The sequence below is a fragment of the Archocentrus centrarchus genome, chromosome 22 (assembly GCF_007364275.1).
Source record: "Archocentrus centrarchus isolate MPI-CPG fArcCen1 chromosome 22, fArcCen1, whole genome shotgun sequence".
In the NCBI taxonomy this organism is placed as follows: Eukaryota; Metazoa; Chordata; class Actinopteri; order Cichliformes; family Cichlidae; genus Archocentrus; species Archocentrus centrarchus.
In genome coordinates this window covers 21570522-21595637 of record NC_044367.1, presented here as the reverse complement: position 1 = coordinate 21595637, position 25116 = coordinate 21570522, and the positions used below count along the sequence as shown (strand labels likewise).

Below are 25116 nucleotides of genomic sequence, written 5' to 3'. Positions count from 1 at the left end.
TGACTGAATGTAAGCATAAATCTGCTTTTGGTGAATTAATTAAGACAATATTATTATATTATTGACTTTATATACTTTATATTAAGGTTTCCTATATAAAATAAAAATGATCAAAAGGCATTTGTTTTACAGATGTAAGAAGTTATTTTCCTTTGTATTACAGTTTAGGACACATAATCATATTGATCATTAGTTTTATATATTACCGGTCATTCATTTGTTATGCATCAAACAAAGTGATAACCTGAATAATATTCTTCAGCATTTCAGTCTTACTTTTACATTAATACATCACAGGAGGTTTTGAGTATTTGCAAATACTTTTATCAAGTATGGTGTTAATATACATATTAATTATTTAGTTTTTTTTTTTTTTTTGCAGGTTATCTCAGATGAAGAAATCCTGATACTTAAGGCAGTCTAATTCTTTGCTATAATAACATAAAACTAGCTTCATATCAAATGGCCATTTGCACGTTTATTTTGAAAAAACAAACAAACAAACAAAAAACTCTCCACCACAGCTACTCCTGCAGAAAATAAAGCACTTTCACTTAAAAACGTGTTAAATTACGACCAGTAATTAGGGATAAAGTGACACAAACAGCTGTTTTTTGCTCTATCAACCTATGAAACCTCTGCCAACTAAAACCCACACAGGGACTCCAACACACTCAGCCAAATCTGCAAACACAGGCTGCCCCCCTGCAGTGCTTGTGACAGCTATTGACTTTACTCAATAGATGTTTTCCATTGTAACCCAAGTACGCAGGGTAAATGTCACGGCAGCAGGATACTAGGCTATTATGGAGCATTATATGTCTCTGAATGGGGATGAGAACCTAAAATTTGACCTCACAATTGCTCGGCTATTGTCTCTGCTCTCAAAGACTCGTGATAATACACTGAGTATTCTTGCAGCTGCTGCCTCTCCTGCTCCTCTCCCCAAACTAACCGGAGAAGCTCTTTCTCCTCTGCGGACAGTTAATCTTGGAGTGAGGTGGGCGTGGATTTGTCACCACCCGCCGCTGCTATTGGGCCCTCCTAGTGCCAGTTAGCGACGCTGCTCCCTCCTTTGCTTTTAAATGAAGGTGCAATGGATACAGGCGCGACTCAACCTGTGGAAGCCGCGATGAACAGCTGATCCTCCCGCAGTGGATAAAACCAGTCACAATGGTGACCGCCAAGTCCTGATTTCTGATCCTACGCATGGCACTATGTGAATAGATATTGGAAGAGTAGAAAAAGGAGAATTATTAGAAGGAAAGTAGGGTTAAGGAGTGTTTTGGAGCGTGTTATTAAGTTTTTTTTCTCGGTTTGGACCTGTCGATCATCGGTGTCACAGACGGACACGCTGTGCGCTCAGACTACCTGCCGCTCCTCGCTCTGCGCTCACCGACGCTCAATTATGTTATTGTCCAGTTTCCTCATTTTTACCTTTTCTTACTTTATGGCGCCTCTGTTCCTCTGCTACCTGCCTCAAGTGTCGGCACAGAAGTCTGGGTCACGGGTGAGTGCATACCTGTGGGTCTGCTGGCTCACACTTCCATAGAAGTCGCAGTTTGAAACATAATACTTGCATTAATTACGAAAGTAAAAGTGAGTCAAAGAGATTAGAAATGCTAGATTTTATCTTAATGAACGGTAACATAATTAATGGGATAAATAATAGACTTCTGGTAATCCTGAAATATGCTGAGATCTTCCTTTAATGAGCCTTTAGTAGAGATTTTTTTTTTTTTGCACAGTGAAAGACAACCTTTATCAACAATTTGCTTCAAAACAGTCAAGTAATTCAACATCTCGCATTAGATTCAAGGCCTTTTCAAACTCATGTTGTGTGGGGAAATTTGAGGACTAAATGAGCATCTTGGCTTTTGGTGTCTAATTTTAAGACTTCCTAAAGTTTTCATCTGATCTCACTCTTTAGCGATGGCAACTCAAACCCCGATCTTCATCTCCAACTGGGTTTGTAAAGCTGAATCCCACCAGTATGCTAAGTTTCAACCTTGTGTTTGGCCAAATCTAACTTATGCAATACAAGTGTAAGAGATGAAACTGATGGCAAAATCCTATTTGCCATGGAGTATAAATGAAAATTTCTCTTTTCACTCTGATCACTCACCAGAGCTTACTCAGCTTTTCCTTCACCACAGCATCCCTGCTCCCGTCCTCTCTCCTTTTCCTAGAACAGATCTTTGTTACTGTCATGCCTCTCAAGCTCTTTCTTTTCTCTCTCTCCAGTCTCTCACACACTGCTTTGCTTGTTCAAGGTTCTTTACAAATACCCATTTCACTGTCCTGGCACAGGGGGAAATAAGTGATGCGAAGTGAAGGGGAACACCATTGTTTCAGTGCACAGATGCACTGTAATATTTGTGGTCAGAGGCAAGGGGTGACTCACAGGGGGTGAATATGTAATGCTCTCACATACTGGAACTATTTCACAACATCTTTGAACCCCCCCCACCCCTGTCCTCCATACACAGTATGCTCTGGTCAAGACTGCTCTTTGGAAAGAGTCACAGTAAATTTTGCCTAATAACTTATTTGTTGCTCCCTTTATAACTGTTTTCCTACTGTTCAAATAATGACAGGATCAAAGTGGAGTGTGTGGTTGTACTGCAGTATGTACACAGTGCTTACTTTGAATATTTTGGGGCCTGATTCAGATGGCTGCTCTCAGATTAGCTTACATGCGCTAGGATGTTTAGGAAATCAAAACAAAGGGGATTTTTTTTGGATTTATGATGATTGATAATCTGAGCTGTCCCTTTGTAGTGAAGTTCTTTCTTCCTGTTGTAACTCTAGCTGAAGGATTTTATGTACTTCGCAGACTGTGAAAGTCTATCAGTACCAGCTTTAGTAAACCCTTTCAAAATCACACTGGATAAACTCCAAAACACAGGGTGGCCAATGTGAAAACGTAGTTTCTTGGTTCTCTAAAATTTGATTATTTATACACAAAAGCTTTTCATAAAAATGGGGATAAAGCACTGAAAATCTGAACAGGGTTCAGTGAACAACAAGAGCATCTCCATCAGCTTTATCCCATCAAATTAAACTCGCTCTGCATCCACTTCTTCCTCCTTCTGGCATGGATTAGGCCCCAAGGAGCAACAGTTAGCCTGCTGTACACCCCCATTCACTCCATAGTGATTACTTCTAACATTTCTCACAGCTGCTGTAATACCAGAATTCACACCCCCACTTTCCACGTTGATATCAGCAGTGAATGCCTGAGCTAATTTCACTGCGTAGACCTGCTCCTTTCTCATTTCTCTGGAGGGTCCATGATGCAATAGTACAACATTCCTCAGAACTGGGGAACACAAGTTATTGAGAGACTAAAGAAAGCCTTTAAAAAAAAAAAAAAATCTTGAAGTTAGTTAATGCAGTTTGGACTGTTAATGCAGTTTGGACAAGCCTGGCTGCCTCTTCATTCTTGACAGCGTAACTTTGACGAGTAGTTCAATAGTTTAATGGTGAGTTAGTGGGTGAACAGCACCCCTTGAGTGCTAAGGATGTGTGATTTTTAATCAATTGTAGGAAATTAGAGTAACACAGTTTGTGCCGAATTTGGTAGAAATAAAAGTTACAGTCTAAATTATTTAGATAAAAAAGGGTAATGGACCTTAAAACTGCTTCTTATGAACCTTAAAACAAAAATTATGCTTCCTTTACAGAGATAGGATTAAAGTTCACAAGGGGTTGGCCTTATTTATGAGTGCAACAAGATATTTCACAATTTTTGAATGCCGTAAAACCAGGAATGATCAATCTCATGTGGTAGGTGGTTGGCAGGGATAATTTCCTCAAATATTTAATACTAAGAATTCAGTTTTCCCAGTGGGAGGTGTGTTCCAAAATTATAAATGCTCAGCTCTGTACCCTTAATTCCCCTCATCAAATCAACCTGTCATTCTCAGGTTGCCCATAGGTTTGGGATGCTATGGGACAGTCTGCTTGCATTCTTTAGTGACAGCATCAGTGAAGACTCTTAAAATTTAAAAAAAGAAACAACAAAACAAACAAACAAAGAGACAGACAGCCTAAGCAGCAAAGCACCAAGACTGCATACCTTCAGCATGGGAAAGTAGAGTCCTGGTTCAAAAGCAGGAAAGACTTTTTATTGGTGTGAGGTAGATCACAGCAACAGTGCAGGTGTGAGTGGTCTGCGTGTGTGTGTGTTGATGCATGCAGTGTATGGGTGCAGGTGCCTGTGTAGTGAGCCGTGTAGTCTTAATTATGCTTACAGCGTACAAAGGAATGGAGGTCAAGAACTGGCCTGTTTTAAGTGAAAGAAAAATTTAAACATGAAAACAGAAGTGACTAAACTTCATCCATCCATCCATCCATTCGCTTCCGCACATCCTGTTAAGGGTCGCGGGGGGGCTGGAGCCTATCCCAGCTGTCATAGGGCGAGAGGCAGGGTACACCCTGAACAGGTCGCCAGCCTGTTGCAGGGCTGACTAAACTTCAGTGCAGTATTTAATTTTGATAAATTAGATATTATTTATTTTATATTTAACTATTAACTGCATCGAGTTTCGTGGTCCCGTGCCTTCTTAGCACAGGGAAATTCTCCTAACAGTACCTGCAGAGTGCAAAGTATTTCTGAACATTACAAAAAATAAAAAATCATCTTCTGTTTTATCTTGTGTTTGAAAAAAAAAAAAGCAATCATCAAATTAATATTTGTTATCTGGAGGTTGTCAGAAAGAATATGGGGAAACTGAAGAATTCAGACACTAAGGGCAGCAGAGGCAGATTAAGAAAAAAATTGATACACGAGAGACATTATTACTGAGTTTATACAATTAACATCAGTTTAGCTTTGTCTTTAAATATCTGTCTTCATACCTTAAAGTTCTAATCATAAAGGCAATAGTTACGTATGTCAGATTTATTTTCCTCTACAAGAAGCAGCTTGATGAAATCAAATCTAAACACATTAAGATAAAAAGTGAAGCATCAACAAGAGGCTGGACACCAGCAGAATAAATCAAAGATGAAGAAAGACAACAAATGCAGTGATTTTGTCAGTATTCAGGCCAGCTGTTCAAATGAGAACTGCAGGTTTGATAATATAAGTAGTGAAAGTAAAACCCATAGCAAACAAAAGCCATGTAGTCTTATTATGAAAGCTCTCTCTCAACTAATAAAGCAAAAGTTGTCAAAAGCAAACTTAACTAGATATTAACTAGATAAAAAAAAAAAAGATATTGTTCTGAAATATTTTAACAAGGTCCATTTGTAACCTTTATGCCTTTTCATCAGTAAAATACATCATACTGAAAATAAAAGCAGAATTGTTGATTAATAAAAATAATAAAAGAAGTTTATTTACTTCTACTTTTATTCTCTTAGAATATAATAAAGCGGTGCTTAGCAACAATTAAAATTGGATTTGAAGTTGTCAAAGGGATTAACAGAAAATAGTTAGAAGAAGTAGTCAACAGTTAATAAATGTGGGATAATTAGAACTAGAGAGATAAAATCTGCATAACAAAGAAAACAGGTGACACATATATAATTGAAAGAGATCAAGGACAGAGTGCGAAGTTTGTTCCTTAACCATAATGAACCACTGAGCTGCATATGAAGAAGAGCTGTTGACCATAATCATGCAGATGTGCAGCACACATTTCCCCATTTAGTCTTTATGAGGGGAAAAAAGATTCCTGGCAAAGTGATAAGGTCATAGTTTGGTTTCACCGTCGTCTGTGAAGAGAAGTCATGAAGTACAAACCTTTTAGATTAACTTTGTACTGACTGCTCAACAGCAGTTTCTGATTAGGCAGTTAAGGGAAGAATCCCGGCACACAGTCATTGATGACGAAGCTTGTGGTTTGGGGTTCTTTTGTCGTATGGTAAAGTACATTTGCATGATTACGCTAGTGTTAATCAAGGGTTAGTGTGGATCTGGGAGGTGGAGCACCACCCTAGTGGTGCAATAGAGAAAAATAACTCACCTTAAATTAAATTGGTGTGTACTCCGAGTGGATTTGTTGGCATTGAGGTTTACTGCTCTTGTGGATTTACTTAACTGCATTCTGCAATCTATTAACAAATCTTACATGAGCTATCATTCTATCAAAGTTGCTCCAGCCTGGGGCCATAAAAGTGGAATTTGGCAAGTGTTACTTAAGAGCATCAGCTTAAATTCAAATTGATGGCTGCTACCCTGTACCTAACCTACAAGTGAACGTGGACACTACAGCCTGCCGTGCACCACGCAAATCAGTCCCTTTTCTTTAAACTACCCAACTATATAACCTGCACTTGTTTGAACTCTTCAGTATTCTCACACAGTGGCCATGCTACACTATAAGGACAACAGCACTGGGCCACACCTCTTATTCTTTGAATTCAGGTGTTTTCAGTCCCTTTGTCACAGGTATATAAAATCAAGTACCTCGCCATTTGCCTTTATAAATGTTTGTGATAGTGTAATAGGATGCCACCATTGCTACAAGTCAATTTTGTCCCTCCTAGATATTCTACAATCAGCTGTAAGTGGTATTATTGCAAAGTGGAAACATTTAGGAACCACAGCAACTCAGCCATAGTGTGTCAGACCACATGAAGTTACAGAGTGCAGTCACCCAGTGTTGAGGCGCCCAGTGTGTAAAAATTGCCAATGCTCTGCTGATTCAACCTCCAAACCTGTTCTGGCATTAAGATCAGCAAATAAACTGTGGGCCAGGAGCTTCATGGCACGAGTTTCCACAGCTGAGGTATCCAGGTACTTTTGTTCATATAGGATATTTTAGTGGCAAAAATGACAGAGGAAAGACATTTATGGCCATATACAGGAATACAAATGGCAAATATTCTAAAATCTTCTAATATAGTTATTATGGCTCAATTATTTTTATGCAAAAATGGGTTAGCCATAGTTCACCCCAAAACATTAAAATGTAGTGATTAGAAGTGGAAAATTAGAATAAAATAAAAGCCTATATATAGAAAAATGAAGAAATGACCTCATATAACTCTCCTGTAAAAAAAAAAAAAAAAAAAAAAAAAAAAAAAAAAAAAAAAAAATATATATATATATATATATATATATATATATATATATATATATATATATATATATATATATATATATATATAACAATAGTACATGTAATTATTTGTCTGGGGACATAAATGATCCCACCCAGTCACTCGAAGGTTAAATCACCAAAAAAACATACATACAATTTAAAAAAACAATCTAAATCATTGACATTGCTTATGTAAGCCTTAAATTTCCTTATAAGTAATATGTGTTCCTCTGCTTCTGTTCTCTTTGTCTGCCATCTTTCTCCATCTCTGAAATTAAAGTTAATGCACACTAACCTTAATAACGTACTTCCTGACTGTGAACGTAAATTCAACTGCAACAGCAGACAGATAAGCCAAGCTGCATGCTGAAAACAATTTGTGTGTTTGTTGATATTATTTAAGCTTCTCAAGTTTTCTGTAGTTAACTGAGTGTAAGTACCACAACTCCAAATTTGCTGACTTATCCAGTACATGCACACATGAAATGAATAAAGACATAGATTGTTTTATTTGTATTCATTTTGTGAGGTGCATGAAGGGAAAACCTCTGCAACTTCAATTTAATTGCAAAAGGATAATTTTACTAAATTGTAATGTGGGTTCTGGGTGTAGGAGTGGCACTGTGAGGTGATTACTTTCTGATTTGTTGAGTGATTACCTCCACGGCATCAGTTGCAGGACAAGAAAAATGAACTTGCTAAGCATGTAACAGCCAATCATCATAATTTTTACATTAATCAAAAGTGCCAGAACACCATGCTGGATTGTTCTGGCTCATGACGATGGAAACACAAAATCCAAAATGATTCTCGTAGGCGGTGGATCCTGAAATGTGCTGCAAAGCCAAAAGCATTATCCATTATTGTGTCTGCGCATGGAAGGTATGTTGATGAAGTACAAATGATTTAACAAACCTTTATGGAAAACTCTGATTTTAAACACACTCATAAGCCAAGGGCTCTTATGACTAAACACCTAGGCTCCATCTATATCTCATTGACACTAACAGATTGCTTTAAGGGTGACTCAATAAGTGACCAAGCAAATTGCTTACATATGTTGATTCCCTCTCATGATTGCATGATCATCAGATGTATTTCATGCTCAATTTCAGGGCATTCTAATCAGTATAATGAAAAGCAGTCTTAAGCCTGTTCTGAGAATCAGTCCAGTGAGCTCCACTCACGGATCACCGCTGCTTAATTCGGCCTCTCTTTTCTTTTGCAGATCGTGATCAGTTTACTTTGTAGGGCGTGTTTGCATTTATGAAATCTATCCCAGTATGGAAGCTTGCTCTATGTAAATTTGGCATTATAGTGACAACCACAGGCTCTTGTTTGAGAGGAAGACTGCTTGTTGAAAGAGTTATGGCTCTCTGTAATCCTTCTGATTATCAGGACGGCAGAAACACTTCCTCTTCCCTATCAAACTGGTTCAGCAGATTAGCTTCTGCTCTGCCTCATATTTAAGTTTCCTTTGATTTAAGTGAGTGTGTGGTCTCAGCGTTAGTATGCAATGGCGACATGGAATCTATTGTAATGTGTGACGGGCACACACACACACACACACACACACACATACACACACATTTCCTGGGAACAGCAGAGACAGCTGACTGTTCTTTAGCCAGGATGTAGCATTAGTGACAAACAAGGAATGTTGTTAATCAGATTTAGGGCCATTTCCGAAAAGGAAGAACATGTCTCCCCCCTTCTTACTTAAACTTTGATTTAGATTTCTTCACACCACTTCAAAAGGAAAATAAGGATGGTTTCCACATTCATTAATCGTGTATATTTGTCCTGACCATCATCAAGGGGAAATCTGATTTCAGGATGGTGAGAAAATGTGAATTGTCAGCTCTTTATGGCTCTTTACTGAATCGACTGGACTTCATTTAAGTGATGTGTTGAGGCAACTATATTTTTATATTAACAGCAGTAATTGAAATGTAGTTGCTCATGACAAACCCACAGAAAGTCAGGGCTGTTTTTCCCATTTATAATGTGTGATAGCTGTAAAGTTGCCGGTTTTCTTTGTTTTGGGTCTTAGAGGCAGAAACTTCATCTCAGTTCTTTGTAGTCCTTCATTTCACAAGTTGGCATCTTCCATGCAAACTATAAGCATCAAGGACAATCTGCTAGTAACCAAAGCAATTGCAAGGAGGTTTTCTGTGCGGCACTGCTGGTTGCCAGATGGTCAGCAACCACCAGTGCCGCCTTAACTTTAAGGTGATTTTCTTCTGATTGGCTGCCCTTCACAAAAATTTTACATTTTAAGCTGCAGGTAGGTGGGGCTGCTGTGCTCATATGACAATATCAAGGGTATCTGCTCTTGATGACGCAATACAGTGCCATAAGTAGAAAAAAAAAAAATCAGAAACCAGGTATTTAAAGCAAAGTGAAGCTTGAGTTTTTGACTCATAGGGATTCTTGCTGAGATATAATATCTTACACCCAGTCGGTTCCTCCTGCTGTGGATGGCTCACAGACAAGTTGTCCACCTCCTGTAAAGCCTTCCAGTCCACAGAATGTTAAAATTGTGTCTCGAGCCGTTTAAAGCATTACACTAAAATTGGTCAGTTGCAGTTGTTTCTTTTTCAAGACAAACCTCAGAAAGAAGGGGCAAAAGCATGATGTAGCTTTTCATACATTCCTTTTATTTTCGACACTGTTTTTTTTAAAACATTTTGTGTTAATTCAAACAGCATGACGGATGGCATTCACTTTATAGATTTCCTGAAAACTAAATGCTAATTATCGGACAAAAGTGATTACCTCTGCCTGTTAAAAGCCCACAACAGTACACAATTAACTCTGACTTTGGTGGACAACTTTCATTGGCTCGTTACCTCTGTGGTTGGCTCACTTTCATCCTCCTTTTCCTCCATTTGACTAATCCCGTTATTTCCCAGTGAGGGAATGCCAAAACACCTGATGATTAATGACAGAGGGATGCATTAGATGGCCATGCATGTATGTCTTTATATATGAGTTGGTGTTGTTGTATTGTTTGTTGTTGTTATGCCCAAAGGGTATAATGAGCCCATCACACGTTAGCGTGGAGCTGGCACACAGAGTTCCCTCTCGCTGTTTTGCACACACACACATACACTGATGCAGCCCAGGCTGTAATGAATCCATCTGTGCATGCAAAAGCCTTTTCCTTAGAAGCAGTGATGTCATTCATGTTAAGGTGCATGGTGCTGTTAGTTAATCTGATGTAACCATCTCTTGTGATAGGGTAAGAGCTGAGGTTAACCCTTGTTTTAAAAAAGTGAGAGTGGGCTTTTCCAAGTAAAGAGTTAGGATTATTGACTACTGTATGTTTCAATCAGGGAAAAAAGAATGAGTGAAGCTGGCAAAATTTGGACCACTGTGCTGTATAATTACAACCATATTGCAGCCTGTATTTGTATTGCACTGCCTGCAATTCTACACAAACTAAACAGCCAAATATCCAAAATATGTTTTCTGTGTATGATTTACAAGTTTGCAAATCTCATAATTAAGGCAGTTTTGACAGCTACATAACTAACATATCACCTTCTGTTCTGTGACAGAACAAGCGGCTCTGGAAAATATCATCTCTAATTAACATGCAGAGATTTTCTGGAAAGCACATACGGAGATTGATGTCAATGATGCCTAATCACACTGAAACGTCTTTAAACATGTCAGCACTACAAATTTTCTTGTCCTTTTTTTGTTAATGTGCTCTTTTCTCTACAGTTATTTGGGAAGAAAAGTGCAGAGTGCTGGCAGTAAAAATCTGAAACCACACAGAAGTATTAAATATCTTCAGTGCACTGGTATGTTATATTTCACAGTTTTAACAGTGACACCATTACAGGCAGTGACTTCCAAATGTAACATCAGCCTCAAGTGCAACATCTTGCTTACTGGAAGGCCTGACTGCAGGTTTGAAACTTTATCTCTCCTGGCAGCTCATGAAGGCTTTTAAACAAACACTCAAAAGCTGAATTTTTATGCAGTCTTCCACATAACAAAGAAACACACAAACACGCCGCAGCTCATTGTTGCAAACTACAGCTGATAGTGGCAAAGCCACGGGCCATACCAGTAAATTCGCTCAGTAAGTGTTAGTTCCTCAAATCAAACAATCATGTTTTCGAAGAAAATCTTTTTAATTTTGGATTTTAAAGCAGTGTTCCTGTTAAACCAAGCCCTCAGCTGTTTGCAATTTTCTATATTTGTAATTTGTGAACCGCTGTTATGTTTTAGAAACTTGAATGCAGTTTTCTATTGTTCAAACCATCATAAAATGCCAGGCAGCTTAAAAAAATGTTAATGTTCACTGTGATCAGTTTTTAAAAGTGTTCCAACAGATTTTCACACTAATGAATGAGAACCACTGTTTATTGGTTTTACACACATATAAATGTGTAAAAGTTGCACAGTGGCGAAAGCACAGGTGTATTGTGTCCACTATCATTGTAGACATATTCTGCTTTGACTGTCTTCATGTTAGTTTTATCTTACTAAAATGCTGTATATTGATATCTATGCAAATTAGTATATGATTACCATAGTTATTACATAATTATTTGTGTATTTAATCTAAGATTAAATATCAAATATCAAATATAAAAATACTTTTCTTAATATAATGCACTTGCTTGGGGAACGTTTCACGGGATAGGTTTTTATTTTTTTTCTGCCCATAAACAATATCTTACAATAAAAATATATGGATTTTTTTTTTTTTTAACAACACATAGCTCCAGAGTATGAGTCTTCATACCCTCTATGTAACTTTACTGATGTGGAACCACAAATATTGAGTTTAGCAGCAGATGGATAAACTTTCTAGCTTTATACCTGTAAAAAATTCTGAAGGTTTCTACAGAGGGGTTTCATCAAGTACCATTCTGAGCTTAACTTATAAGGTGGCACAGTGGTGCAGTGGTTAGCACTGTTGCCACAAGGATTCATGGTTTGAACCTTGGTCTGGGCTATTCTGTGTGGAGTTTGCATGCTCATCCTGTGTTTCCATGGGTAATGTAGGCACCAGTTTTTGACAAGGAAGACAAACCCAGGGAATGAAAAAGACAATATCTCTGGTTCTAATGCCTCTGTTTAGATCCGTTGTTTATGATCTGTTCACTTTGAGTGCAATAATTTTGGTGGTGCACACATTTAGGCACATACAGTACCGCATCTGAGAATAAAAGCTATAAATAAAACACAGTAAGTATGCTGCTAGTGTTGTGCTGTGCAGCCTTCGGTTCATTTACGTCATCACAGCTCTATTAAATCTGGGAAATAAATCAGCTAAGTTGTTGTTAAACAAAACTTCAGCAAGTCTGTTCCCCATTAAAGCATTACCTGATAGAGGTGAAAATGGGCTCAGCCATTTATACTAAACTAATCTGTCCAAAGAAATGAGTTATACTAAATAAAAACATTTACTGTTGATATAATCTGTATATTACCTACTGCCTTGGTTCTGTTTCACATAGCCAACATTTTACTCCATTCAGCCCTTTCAGCATGCATATATAAAAATGATCATTTTCTAATCATATTCTTTCTTCTTGTTCCACTCCTGTGGGTTGGGCTGGACTCCCTGCCAGTGATGGTAAAAAAGCCCATTTTGCTAATGCTGTAATGGTTGCACAATGGGGTTGCATTTCACTTATTTTATGAGTGGCGGAGAGAGGGCTCAGGGATCTGTGTTATTCTGACTTAGATGCGTGTGTGAGCTTGTGTACTTGTGTGTGTTGGGGGAATGTGGCTTGTTAAATGTGAGAATCTCAGTGCTCATTGTTTTCCGGTCAAGATGTCAGAACCAAACCTTCATGTAACTCCCCTGGTGTTTTACCTTCAGCTAATCTTTCACTTCATCTCTTTGGTGGTCCATCAGGAAAAGGAGGATCTCACATCCTCATAATGTAAGGGAATTTATAAGCTGTCTCTCTGTCTATTAAAGGAACAAAAAAATTATGCATTTCTTTTAGTTCTCCTCTGGAAATTGAAGATAGTTCCTCTGAGTGGTTGTTAAAGTCAGATTATTTACTCAGGGATGTATATAATACTCCATTATGTTTGGCGATGTGGCTCCTCTATAAATCTTTGAGTATTGTCTGTTGCGCTATTATCAAATGTTTGCAAAATGATCTGCAGCAAAAGATTTAGGCAATAAATGCTATTTTGACTTATGCTTGTTCCTTAACAGTTCCAGTTACATGTTAGCGTTTTTAATTTAGATGTGTTTGTTTGGTTTTAATTACGGGGCGTCAACCCCAGCCATTACTGGCCTAACAGTTGGGGCTGTTTTTCCTCAGGAGATAATGCCATGTCCTGTCAGCCTGGTTTATACTGTATCAGCTGATCGCTGTCACACAGACCTGGGTCAGGCAGTGACTGAAAATAACTCTTAATGTTTGTTTTAACTTCTTTAGGCTGTGTGATCCGTGGGGTTAATCACATCAGAACAATTCAGATAGTAGTTGGTAAGCTGGAGATCTCAGGAATGAACTTTCCTGAAGGTTAAGGGCTGAAATTTTGTCCGGTGCTAAAAGGCAAACCTCACTTATAGTTTTATTGGTTAAGAGAGTTGTTTTTTCATACTAAGTAATATTCATTAATTTGACAGTATTTAAATATGCAGCATGTTCACATTGATTATAGTGAAAAACTGATGTGAGGAATCGAAATCAGAGGCACTGTTTAAGACAGTTTGAGACATTACTGTGAAAGAAAGCACTCATTAGATTAGATTAGAAAGAGTTTAGCATGCTACAGACTTTTTGATCTTCTTTCTAAAGGGTTTGACTCATTATTCTCTGTTAAGCTAGATGTTTTTCAGGTGGTTGTTTAAATCTACAGTACTGCAGAAATGAACCACCCCTCATTTCTTTATATTTTGCTTCCAAGGAGCTCGATTTTCCTGTAATCTTTTCTAGTGGCCTTGAGCAATAGTTCTCCAGGCTTTCTGAAGGTCTTTCAGTTTTTCTTTGGACATTGGCTGCTTTTTCACTCATTATTAGTCCAGTCCTCATACATAACCATTTTTAGACAAATGTGTTTTTGGTTTGTTAAACCACTTAACAATGACCTGTGTATAAAAAGTGTATATGAAAGTATAACAAAGGCACAAACTCAAGGGATGAACCAATCTCAGCATAACAATTATCCCAAACACAGTGCCAATGCAGTAAAAGTATACCTTGATAGAAAAACACACAATGGATCAGTCAAGGATTGGCCTCTCCAGAGCCCGGAGCGTGACATCTTGACAGAGAATGGAACAAAAGGCAGCCAACATCCAAAGAAGAGCTTTAAATGTCCTTCAAAAGCCTGGAGAACTATTCCTGAAGACTACTTAAAGAAATTACAGGAACGATTGTGTAAGAGAGTTCAGGCTGTGTTGAATAATAAAGATGGTCATACCAAATGTTGACTTTCAAGCTTGTTAGAATTGTACAAACTCTGTTTTTGTAAATTTTCTGCATTTGAGTGTTTGCACATGCTTCAGTAAATCTTTGCACCTATTTCTCATTGTCCTAACAAAATATAAAGAAATCAGGGTTGGCTCAAAACTTTTGCACAGTACTGTAAAACCATTCATTGCCAAATATATGTTATGGGCTTTAGGGTGTGTGAAACAGTAATTAATATTCATTTAAAAATGAAACAAAGTACATTACGAAGCTCATCAAAAGGATTTCATCAGTAACGAGTCAGCTGCTGGCTGAGGCTTCATGGCACAGAGACAAGAGAGCGGTATCAATCATTTCAAGTCACTCTGGGAAGTTAACTGATGATGTTTCCTTTGGGTTCTGTTGTTTGCAAGCCTGTTCTTGTGCATCTAGTGGATGCTTGATCAGATCGGTATGCGGGGCGTTTTAAGGTTGGTGAATGTCGGGACTAATGGTTTCCGAGCAGGACTTTGCGCTGCAACGAGACGATCGCCTGTCAGCAATTTTAATGTTTTGGCTGATTGGTGTAAGTACCTGTACATACCTTATGTTAACTTTCCAGGAATGCATTTCACCGACTAGTTACCAACTTACCGTGAAGACACCGCTGTGATGCTGATAAAGCTCAAAGAGTGACACACAGCAGTGCTCTCTGCGATGTGCTTTTAGTTTATCTTAGAATTTAAAGTGCTACTTGAAACATACTGAACAATAATTCACACTTGATAAATTTATATGCTGTCACATTGAGAGCCAAACAATGGGTAAAATGTTCCACTTACTGCTTGAGTCATGGTTTCCTACCCTTTTAGAGTACTTTATTAAAAAAAAAAATTAAAATAAAACTACTCTCAACCATAAATTGGGAGATGTCTTATGATCTGCTTCAGTGTCTGCTTTCACCTTTGCCAGAGACGAGTCTGTGGGTGGGACAGTATGAGTAAGAAATGTGGGAGACTTGGTAGAAATGTTTATTTCCCCTTACCAGACAATGCTGTCTCAAAATCTGTGATTTAACGCTTTATTATGACAGTGGAGGTAGAGTGGCTGCATCCATTAAGCCTGTGAGTCAGTGATGGGGAGGACAGGTCAGTCTGTGGGCAGAGGCCAGACTCTTTTGCTTTTAACCTGGAGGTAAAGTTGGATAGAGCTAAATATATATATATATTTTTAAATGGTTTGCTTTGGATAGTGATGTACCAGTTTAACAGTTCACCACATAGACAAACTGCTTTCCATCCACAGTCCTTTGGCTCAGGCCAGTAGACTATTTTTTTTATAATTTCTCCTGTGGAAGAAACAAGTAACCGCTCTTTCCTTTTCTAAAACTTAAAAAGAAAGTTGACGTGGTCGCTCTCTACCTGGATAATGAATAATAGTCATATGTCTGGTTATTCTGGAAAAAAGAACGATATAATGCAGATACATGCTTTTTTCCAATTACTGAATGATTGCTGTCCTTGACCAAAGCCAAGAGGAAGACACACAAGTTAAAACTTTAAATGATGTGCCACGTTTTTCTCCCTGTCTGTGCTTTCTCATGTAGAGGTGCGTCATGATTTAGTTTTACTCTGCGCTATCTGACAAGAGTTTCTCTCTCTAACAGTTCAGTGCCGAGGCTGGAATCACATTAAACTCTCTGCCATGTTCTAGAGATATTCTCGTGGCATGGCAAGCTGTATTTGTGTCTCACTGAAGTATTAATCCTTTAGTTTGAATTTCAATTCACCTCGAAGGTTCTTCTGCATGGGAAGTATCGACATTTAACTGAAAGAGTTTGAGGAGCCAGACATTTATGTCTTTGTTCAGAAGCTGGATACAAGACACAATGTTTGGAAGGGATTAAATCTGTGACAATCCAGCTTCAGAACATTTTCCTAAACTTTGTTTTCATCACCCTCTGACCTTAGCTTCTGATTTATCTGGCTGATAACCTCCGGTAGCTTTTTCTATTTCAGGGAAGATAGCAAATACTGGAGTATCCGAAGCTGTGATCATTTCAATAATATGGAAAAAGAAAATGCCCAAACAATCAACTTAATAATAAAATCTGATTTTCTAGGTACAGTTAAATATTTTGTAATGGAGTAAAATGATTTTCCAATTTTCCAAATGAAGCTATAAAGAAAAAAAAAAAAGCCAGAAAATCTCAGTCCTCTTCATTAATATGAAGAAAACGCTCCACGTAGTCTTGAAACCAGTTGATTTGCATTGGACACTGGTGATATTAACTCACCGTTTGGCAGATATTTTGTTTTTTGAATTTGGGTCTCAGTTTTGGATTAAAATGCTGAGATTTAAAAATTATGTTCTTGACTGTCATAACTGTCAGCGCTGGCAAAGATGGTTTTGTATCTGTAGAGTAAAAAAAACCGCAGAGACTGTAAATGGATGATTTTCTGACCTGCGTCTCATTTTCCTTACCACGTTTTGGCTTTGTACTGCAGACTATAACAAGTTTAAAATCCTGTTTTCTTTCCAGGTCACTGAAGAGAAAGAAATATCAGCCAGATGATGACAAAGAATATAAAATTCAAGTAGTAAGAGAATTTTGCCACTGTGGCTGAGTGATACTTCACTTTTTAACACCATACATAGCCAAGGGATGGCTATGTATTTATTTTTTTAAAGCGTCAACAACAATTACCATAATTTGGATGGACATTAATTATCCCCTCTGGATTCACTGTAATATCTCATTTATCCCCCTTGTTACCTTGTGTCACAATTAGGTCACAGTTTGTTCAGTACTGTGGTTTATGACCTGTTTAGCGCTAGCAAATATTAGCATCCTAACACATTAAACATTAAACTACATAATTAGCATTTAGCCCAAAGCAATGCTGTGCCCAAGTGCTGCCTTGGGCCAGTGTTGAACTTTGCAAATCCACAACTATGAGGAAATTTGTTTTGAGCTAGCAAACCTTTCTGGACAGTTACAACTCATTAAGGGAGCCAATTAAGTATGTGTCCCCTGAGTGGACTCACAGTATGCAAGAAAGTAAGATAAAGAATAACTCCTTGTAAAAAAGTGAGTATAATTTAGGCTTTACGGAGCTTGACTGCATATGTTTAAAATATATTTTGTGCTTCACAGTTTTTCTGTAGAATATACTATCCGAAAGTCTTGAGCCACCCTTCATTTTCTTTATATTTTGCTTCCAAGGAGCCAGACTTTCTTCTAATTTTTTTAAAGTGGTTTTGAGTAACAGTTTTTCAGGCTTTCTGAAAATCTTTTGTTTTGTTTTTTTGTATTTTTTTTTTAGATTGGCTGCATACTCATTTTCAGTCCATCCATCTGACCATTTTCAGAGGAATTTTTTTGTTAATTTTTGTTTTCAAGCATAAAAAATGCACCTCACTAAAGGGATTAACCAGTGTTGTGTTAACAGACAACTTAGCAAAGAACAATTTTAAATTGTACCTTTGCAAAATCAGTGGTAACAGGTCTTACAGAGTGATGAATCCAAATTAGAAATTTTTGGTTCAGTAGTTATTGATGTGCACGGAGGAAGTCAGGAGACAGGTACAGTAATGTGTGTCCACAGCCATCTGTAAAATACGGTAGAGGCGCTGTCATGGTTTGGGGCTGCATTTCAGTGTTGAAGGTCTTGCCAAACTGGCGGAATAATGAACACAGAAAAGCACCGTAGATTTTGATCTACCATGCAGCATCATCTGGAAAGAGTCTGATCAGCAGCAGCTTCATTATTCAGCAAGAGTGTTTCTAAGCACACTGCCAATGCAGTAAAAACATACTGAGATAGAAAAAGACACAATGGAATGAAGCAGTGGAGGATCCTCTCGACAGAGAACAAAACAAAAGGCAGCCAACATCCAAAGAAGAGCTTTGAATGTCTTTCAAGAAGCCTGAAGAACTATTCCTGAAGACTGCTTAAAGAAACTACAAGAAAGCTGCCTAAGAATAAAGGTGGTCACACCAAATATTGACTTTGAAGCTCATTAGAATTCTACAAACTCTGGTTTTTCCTTATATACTGTATTTCCATTTATGTTTCAGGAAATTGCTGCAGCAATTTCCCATTGTCCTAGCAAAATAATAAAGAAATGAGGGGTGGCTCAAGATCTTCATGTGAAACGTGATAGATTTTAGTATAAACTTAATACTACAGTAAAAATAAAATGTGAAGCTTTCTCACTCTATAACAACAGTAACACCAATGCAAAAGCACAGAGGAGTTGATCTGTTTAGAGCATGTTTGATGAAAACTTCTGGTTTGTAGATGAGATCCAGTTGTGTACCAGCTCATTCATGACATCAGAGGTTTGGCATAGTTACAATCTACACTTTGTTCAAGTCTGCCTGATTTTATGTTCAGAGAAAATCTGTCTCCAAGCAACATTTTTTAATGTTTTTCAAAATAAATTTTTTAAAAATGCGTTTTGAAATTGAGGACTGGGGCTGCGGGGTGGGGTGGGAGAAGCATGCAAGCTCAATGTAGATCACTTTGAAAATGGCCTCAGATTCTCTGATAAGATTTGGCAAGTGAAGGATGGAAAATTGTGTCCTTTGTTTCTGGGAACGTCTCATTTTCCACCACCTTCTACACACAGTACCTGCTCTTAATGCTGTGTTGGACTCAACCAAACCTCTTCTAGTCACTTTAGAGACCTTGGGTATGAAACACATTTGAGAAAAGATTTCACTTGCATGACATTTTTTTCCCATGTTTTGGCTTTTATGAAAAATGTGCTTATGATAAAGAAAAAGAGTTTAATTATCACCAGCGAAATGAGACAGTTCACGTGCTTCTTGGGTTTTCTTTTTGGAATCGTGAAAATAATTTCAACAAGAGTTGGCTCAGGTACACTACTGGGACACTTCTCACAGCAGAGGATTCTGTAGCTGCTCAATGCACACCTACTCTCGTCACTCACTAATGCACAACTCCATCCTTCTGGCAAAGTTTGTACTCCCCTGAAATCCTTTAGTGCCTAAATATATTTGAGGCTGCTGCAATGCCAAGGACCATTACTGCTGTCAGAGAGAAGGCCGTCTTCCAACAGTACAGTATAATCGACTCACTAATAGATCATGAGTGATCTTGGGAGAGGGGGAGGAAAGATTCCTATTGCACAGAGTGTGATTTGGCTACTTTGAAACTTAATAAAGGTTGAACTTGTCTTCGGCCAAAGATCAATTAGATAAATTAGCCTCTAGGTCAAGTGCAAAACAGGCTCACACAATCTCATTATGGCGGCCTAAACAATGCAAGGAAGCAGCTGACAAGTGTTTGAGAAACACAGAAATGTTTTAGGCAAAATGGGCAAGTGACCCATGAGTCCAATTTGTACGTTAGTTTGGCATAATCTCAGATTCAGCTGAATGCTGCCTTTGTTCAGACACAGGGGAGCTAGAAAGAGAAGTAGCCAAAAAGTAAGAACAAACCAATTTTTCAAGGAATGACAAAAAAGTTCCAAACTCACTAATCTCAAAATGTATCTGTCCTGTTATATAAAACCTGAAGTGAGCTAATCATGTGTTGCACCAGTGTTATGCTACGTAACATGTTGCTGCATTTCTCATTGCAGTGGCTGATTGGAGACAGAGACAGAGACTGTGGGATCGCCTGCTCACGGACGGGGAAGCCGGTGTGTGGTTCAGATGGGCGGAGTTATGAGTCCAACTGTGAATTGCAGAAGGCGCGCTGCAAAGACAAGACACTCACACTGGCACACCGAGGTCGTTGTCGAGGTGAGAGCTAAACTCTGGTTAGGAATCTATAATGACGCGCTAACAAAATCTTTTCTGCAGATACACAGAGCTATTCTATAACCAGACACACAACATATGACACTAAGTCAGGTACAGCATTAATGAGAGGAGTTGGGATGGAGGTTGGTTGCAAAGCGGCTTGCAGTGGCACAGCAACTGTGGGCTGACAACTTAAATAGCACGCTCTGTATAACATTTGCCAGGTGGATATTGCCAACTGAGCCATCGGCTGATGTGAGCTGGCACTAAGATTAGCTGATCTGCAGGATTACAGTTGAGGTTAACTTGGCCTACCTGCACTAATGCTATGCTCAAATTCTGGATCTACATCTAGGGCTGGAGAAGAGCTGCATAGAAAACCACCCTAAAAAACAAATGGTATACCATAGCATTGCCATTGTAGATAGTTTGAATGGGTAGATTGGTCTGAAATGTCAAAACAAATCAGCTGACTGTTGTACTAAAGCATACAAAAAAAAGGGAGTTAACAGTCTAAACCACACAGAACTTTTTGCGACTTTTTTGTCGTTCAGGTAAAAACTGGGTGTTGCCGGTGGCTCCAGCACCGACTGCCACATCTGAAGGGAGAGACCTCGAGCTCAAAGGTAAGAACTGTGACACTGCACACAGTTGAATTCAGGGCATGGGATGGATTTCTGTCACCAGTCTTCAAAGCAGCCTAAAATGCAAAAGTCTAATACTTCATCATAACCTCATATGGACACTAAGGACTGTAAACTAAAAAAGTTCATTTATTAAAAACTTAAAAAGCATATTTAAGTAACTGCAGCTTGTGGCCACAACACAGAGTTTGGGAAAAGTGGAACTAAATGAAAAGATGTCTTTAATTTTCTGCCTGTGTAGCCGTGTAAGTTTTAACAGACCAGGATCACACAGTTCCTCGGTCTCTGGATGCCAGCCACTCAGCAACAGCAGAGATTGATAGGTCTAAAGTCAAGGTTGAAACCTGGCATTTTACCCCCTTTTTTCCCCCAGCCCCCTTCTATCCATTAGGAAAACAGCAGTACAACCAAATCCATTTTTGGAATGAATTTGACTCCCTTTGTATGATAATATGTGGCTTTGTTTCATAATACCAGTGTTGTGCCAAGGGAAGGAAAGCCGGGCAAAGCTCACGCAGTCTTTGCAAATGCAGCAGGCCTGTGCTGTTGTAATGAAACTGCTCCTTTATTTAGGCAGGCAGTTCATGAACCAGTCCTTGTTTACAATGACAAAGCCAGGCAAAGACTGGCTGAAGTGTGCGTGAGATTCAGATTAAACACAACAGATTAATTTGAATACGAGGCTTATAAATTGCTAACAAGTACAACAAACAACCGCAAACAACAACAAACACAAAGCTGCGGCTGATTTAACCGGCAGACCTGCATATTCATCATTTAGCTTTAAAATCAACACATCATGCATGAGCTTATTATTCAAAGTCTCTCATAGGGAGATTTGTCTGTGTGCATATGCTGTATTTCTGTTTTGTTACAACTAACAAGCTCAGACAAGCACAAGACAACAAACTGCTGTGCTTGAAGTTGTTTTTACATTTACATAAATCAGACTTATTTTGGTTAGATTTTGGGGTTGCTTTTATTTCTTTCCATAAGATATGAGCGCTACAATATTCTATAAGAATTTTCTCAACACTATGATTTATAAATTTGTGCATTCCTGTCCTTCTCATTGACATCACCACCCCGTTCTGGCCTTGTCAGTCTTTTGCACTGAAGGAGACATCACGTCTGTCTCCTTTCTGGTCCAGAGAAGACTTTTTAAAATTTTTATTTATCCAGGAAAAATATTTGTAAAAAGTGGAGGACTGTGGTCAATTGGTCAGCCTGGTGTGACTGTGTATACAGAAACAGCTGAACATGAACTTGGGTCCACAGGATTTTTGAGTGCAATAAAAACAGTAGTCGCTGACGGGAGTTTGAACCAGTGAGCAGCTGGTGTGAAGCCCACTTCAGTCTCTGACCTTTAAAGCCGCTTCCATCTCTGTTCCTTGAGAGCAGGACTGGCTCATCGGAGCTGCAGGAACACAAGCTTATTTTCCACTGACATTTCCAAATATCAATGTAGAGTACATGACGCACTCCTCAGCACTAACAATGCAGTGCCCATAGCCTACATCTGGCACTAGCAGTGGTCAGTGTTGAGGAATGTGTTGTTTTAGTATTTTTAAATAGTGCTAAAAAGTCTCTGCCTTGTCTGGAGTGGAGTTACCTGCAGATTTTAAAATCAGTATGGATGGAGGGTTTTCTGAACTTGTGAAAAACCAGATGCTGAAAGGCTGATGAAGTGTTTCAAGGATCGGATTAAAAAAGAATAATGTGGAAAAAGTGAATAAATGTTAAATAATGTAAAAACATTTAAAATAACGTTTATTTTCCCTATACAACAATCACATGCCCTTGAGCAAGGCACTTCAACATCCGCTGTTGGCTCAGTGGCCACACATGTTCTGTGTCAATAACACTGTTTACAGGTGTAAACAGTGTTATTGACACAGAACATGTGTCTTCAGTACAACCTGGACGTGTGTGTATGCAGTGTTTGAGAACAGACGGTCCTTTCAATACTTTACAGATGCAGGACAGTCAAAGTGTCGTGTTGAGAGGAACCAGGCTCTGGAACAAGCCAGAAGACCTCAGTCTTCCGAATCCATGTTCATCCCAGAATGCAATGAAGATGGAACATTTGCCCAGGTCCGTATCCAATCATCCACGTTTTTTTCCTTCCGTTTTAAATCTTTCACGCTTCATCTTTCTCTTTCCATAAGTCTCATGTGGACCATCCTCTTCAACTCATCCAAACATTTTCTTCGCTGACAGAAATGTCCACCCCCTTGTTCTTTATTTACACTCTCGTGTGTTTTACCTCTTCCATCTGTCTTGCCTCTGCAGGTCCAGTGCCATACTTTTACTGGTTATTGTTGGTGTGTTACCAGCGACGGCAAGCCAGTGAGTGGCTCCTCTGTGCACAACAGGACCCCGGTGTGTTCAGGTACTAAACAGGGTGGGAAGCAGCCTGGCAACCTGTTGATGAGGAGCTTTTCCAAATCATCTTCAAACATCTGCTGTAGTACTGTGCAGATGTTTGAGATTATTTGATGGTTAATTATTTGTGGAATCCGAGCAGCAAAAGAGTAATGTTTAACAGTTTGTGTGACTAAACATCAGAGCTGGTTAGATGTATCCTCACAATTCCTTGTTTGCATGAAAAACAGCAAAACAAGCTTTAAGACATGATAGTTGTGGCTATGTTTGCTGGATCTTGCAGGCAAGTATGCTTGGAAGCCAAGTCACTGGGGTTTGGGGCCAGTCAATCATTTTAGGAAATGAACTACTTTCATAATTCAAAAAACATCTGGCAATCATTCATAGGCTTTATATAATTTTAGTATACTAGTAGAATTTAAACTGCAGTTTTCATTATACTGATATAAATGACATTCAGGAAGCCTGGCTGTGCTGATGGAGGATAAAGAGTCAACAAAGCCTTTGGATGATAGTTACAAAGCATCTGTCTGTAAGCGGCCAGCCATTCTATGGGCACATGTGTATTAAATGTCATGTGGCTTATAGCAGGTGCAAGGTCAACGAGAAGGCTAATGGCCATACATGTAGGGGCCTCTCGGCACTCAAACTCTCTCCCTCCCTCTAAGTGCTCTCAGCAGGCTGGAGGAGAGAGAGAGCGGGGTCCTGCGCACTCATCCTGGATGGGAACACTTTATGATAATCACCATCATTTTCTCTCAGAAGATAATACACAGCAGTCTTTGCCAGAGTTGGATTGCAAAGCCACTAGAGCATATGGTGCAAATTTTGTGTGGAAAGTGTGGTGAAAGTGGTCGCATGCCCCTCTGAAGCTCAGCAAACAGAGCACCCCCCAACCAAAACTCCCCTTTGGCTTTTCTCTTCAGTTCCTTTATCGATCGCTATCTGCCTAATCCTCTGTGCTTTCTCTTTTCTGTGTCTCTCTAACTTGTGCCACATTTTTCTGTTTGACCCTTTGAAGAAAATCAGTGAAGTTCACAAATGAATCACACTTATCTATGCTTAAAACAATAAAACCTCACCGTACTGCTTTTCCAGTTTATGAAGGTATTCTGTCACAAAGTAGCTCTAATTATTTTTTTGTTCTGTTGATCTCTGCACCAGATTTTTTTTTTGGAGCAAATTCTTCATTTTTCAGGTAAATGCTTCACAACAGAGTGACAGTAAATTAATTTGTGCAGCCACATAAAACATTTGGTCCTGAAAGCTTTGTGAGATTTTTGTATCTAACCCTACAAAAACCATTATGTTTTTTTTTTCTGTGCAGCTTTCTGTTTCCTTAGACGGCAGTGGCAAAACTGCATGTATTGCCAGACTTCAGCTAAATGCCAAATACCCCACATGGCTTAACTTCACCTCTGATAGAAATTAGACTGAAATGAATTTATTTGGGTGCAAAAGTCCATTTGCTCCAAAACAGAGCTGCAACAAGTCATATTTGCTGTTTTTGTTTCTTAAATTACAGGATTTGTAGCATTTCTTTTTATAAATGATAGAAAAGGAAACATCTGTGTTCTGGGCCATTGGTTTGACAAATTAAGCAATGTGAAAGTGTCACTTTGGCCTATATGAAAATGTAAATGATATTTTCACTACCTTCTGACACTGAATAGTCCAGAAATATAAAATATACTTCCTGGGCATCTTTTTTAATAGCTATCTGTCTGAGTATTTCTGAAACTTCTGATCTACTGGGATTTTCCCACACACCCATCTTTAGGGTTTATAGAGAATGGTCCAAAAAAGAGAAGATATCCAGTGAGCAGCAGTTCTCTGGGTGAATGCCCTTGTTGATGTCCGAGGTGAAGAAG

The 25116-nt window shown here is 38.6% G+C and overlaps 1 protein-coding gene across 14 annotated transcripts in view; it reads left to right on the top strand.

Moving 5' to 3' along the window:
• Positions 1 to 1120: 1120 nt before the first annotated feature.
• Positions 1121 to 25116, top strand: part of smoc1 (SPARC related modular calcium binding 1) — a 51522-nt gene continuing 27526 nt past the window's right edge. For all 14 annotated transcript variants that reach the window (XR_004019032.1, XR_004019033.1, XM_030718500.1 and 11 more), the window contains exons 1-5: positions 1121 to 1510; positions 20054 to 20216; positions 20771 to 20842; positions 22836 to 22954; positions 23153 to 23252. Coding sequence is in view for 12 of the 14 variants with exons in the window: in XM_030718500.1 (XP_030574360.1) it covers positions 1409 to 1510; positions 20054 to 20216; positions 20771 to 20842; positions 22836 to 22954; positions 23153 to 23252 (556 nt within the window). In the remaining 2 variants the exon portion in view is untranslated. The remainder of the gene's footprint in view (positions 1511 to 20053; positions 20217 to 20770; positions 20843 to 22835; positions 22955 to 23152; positions 23253 to 25116) is intronic.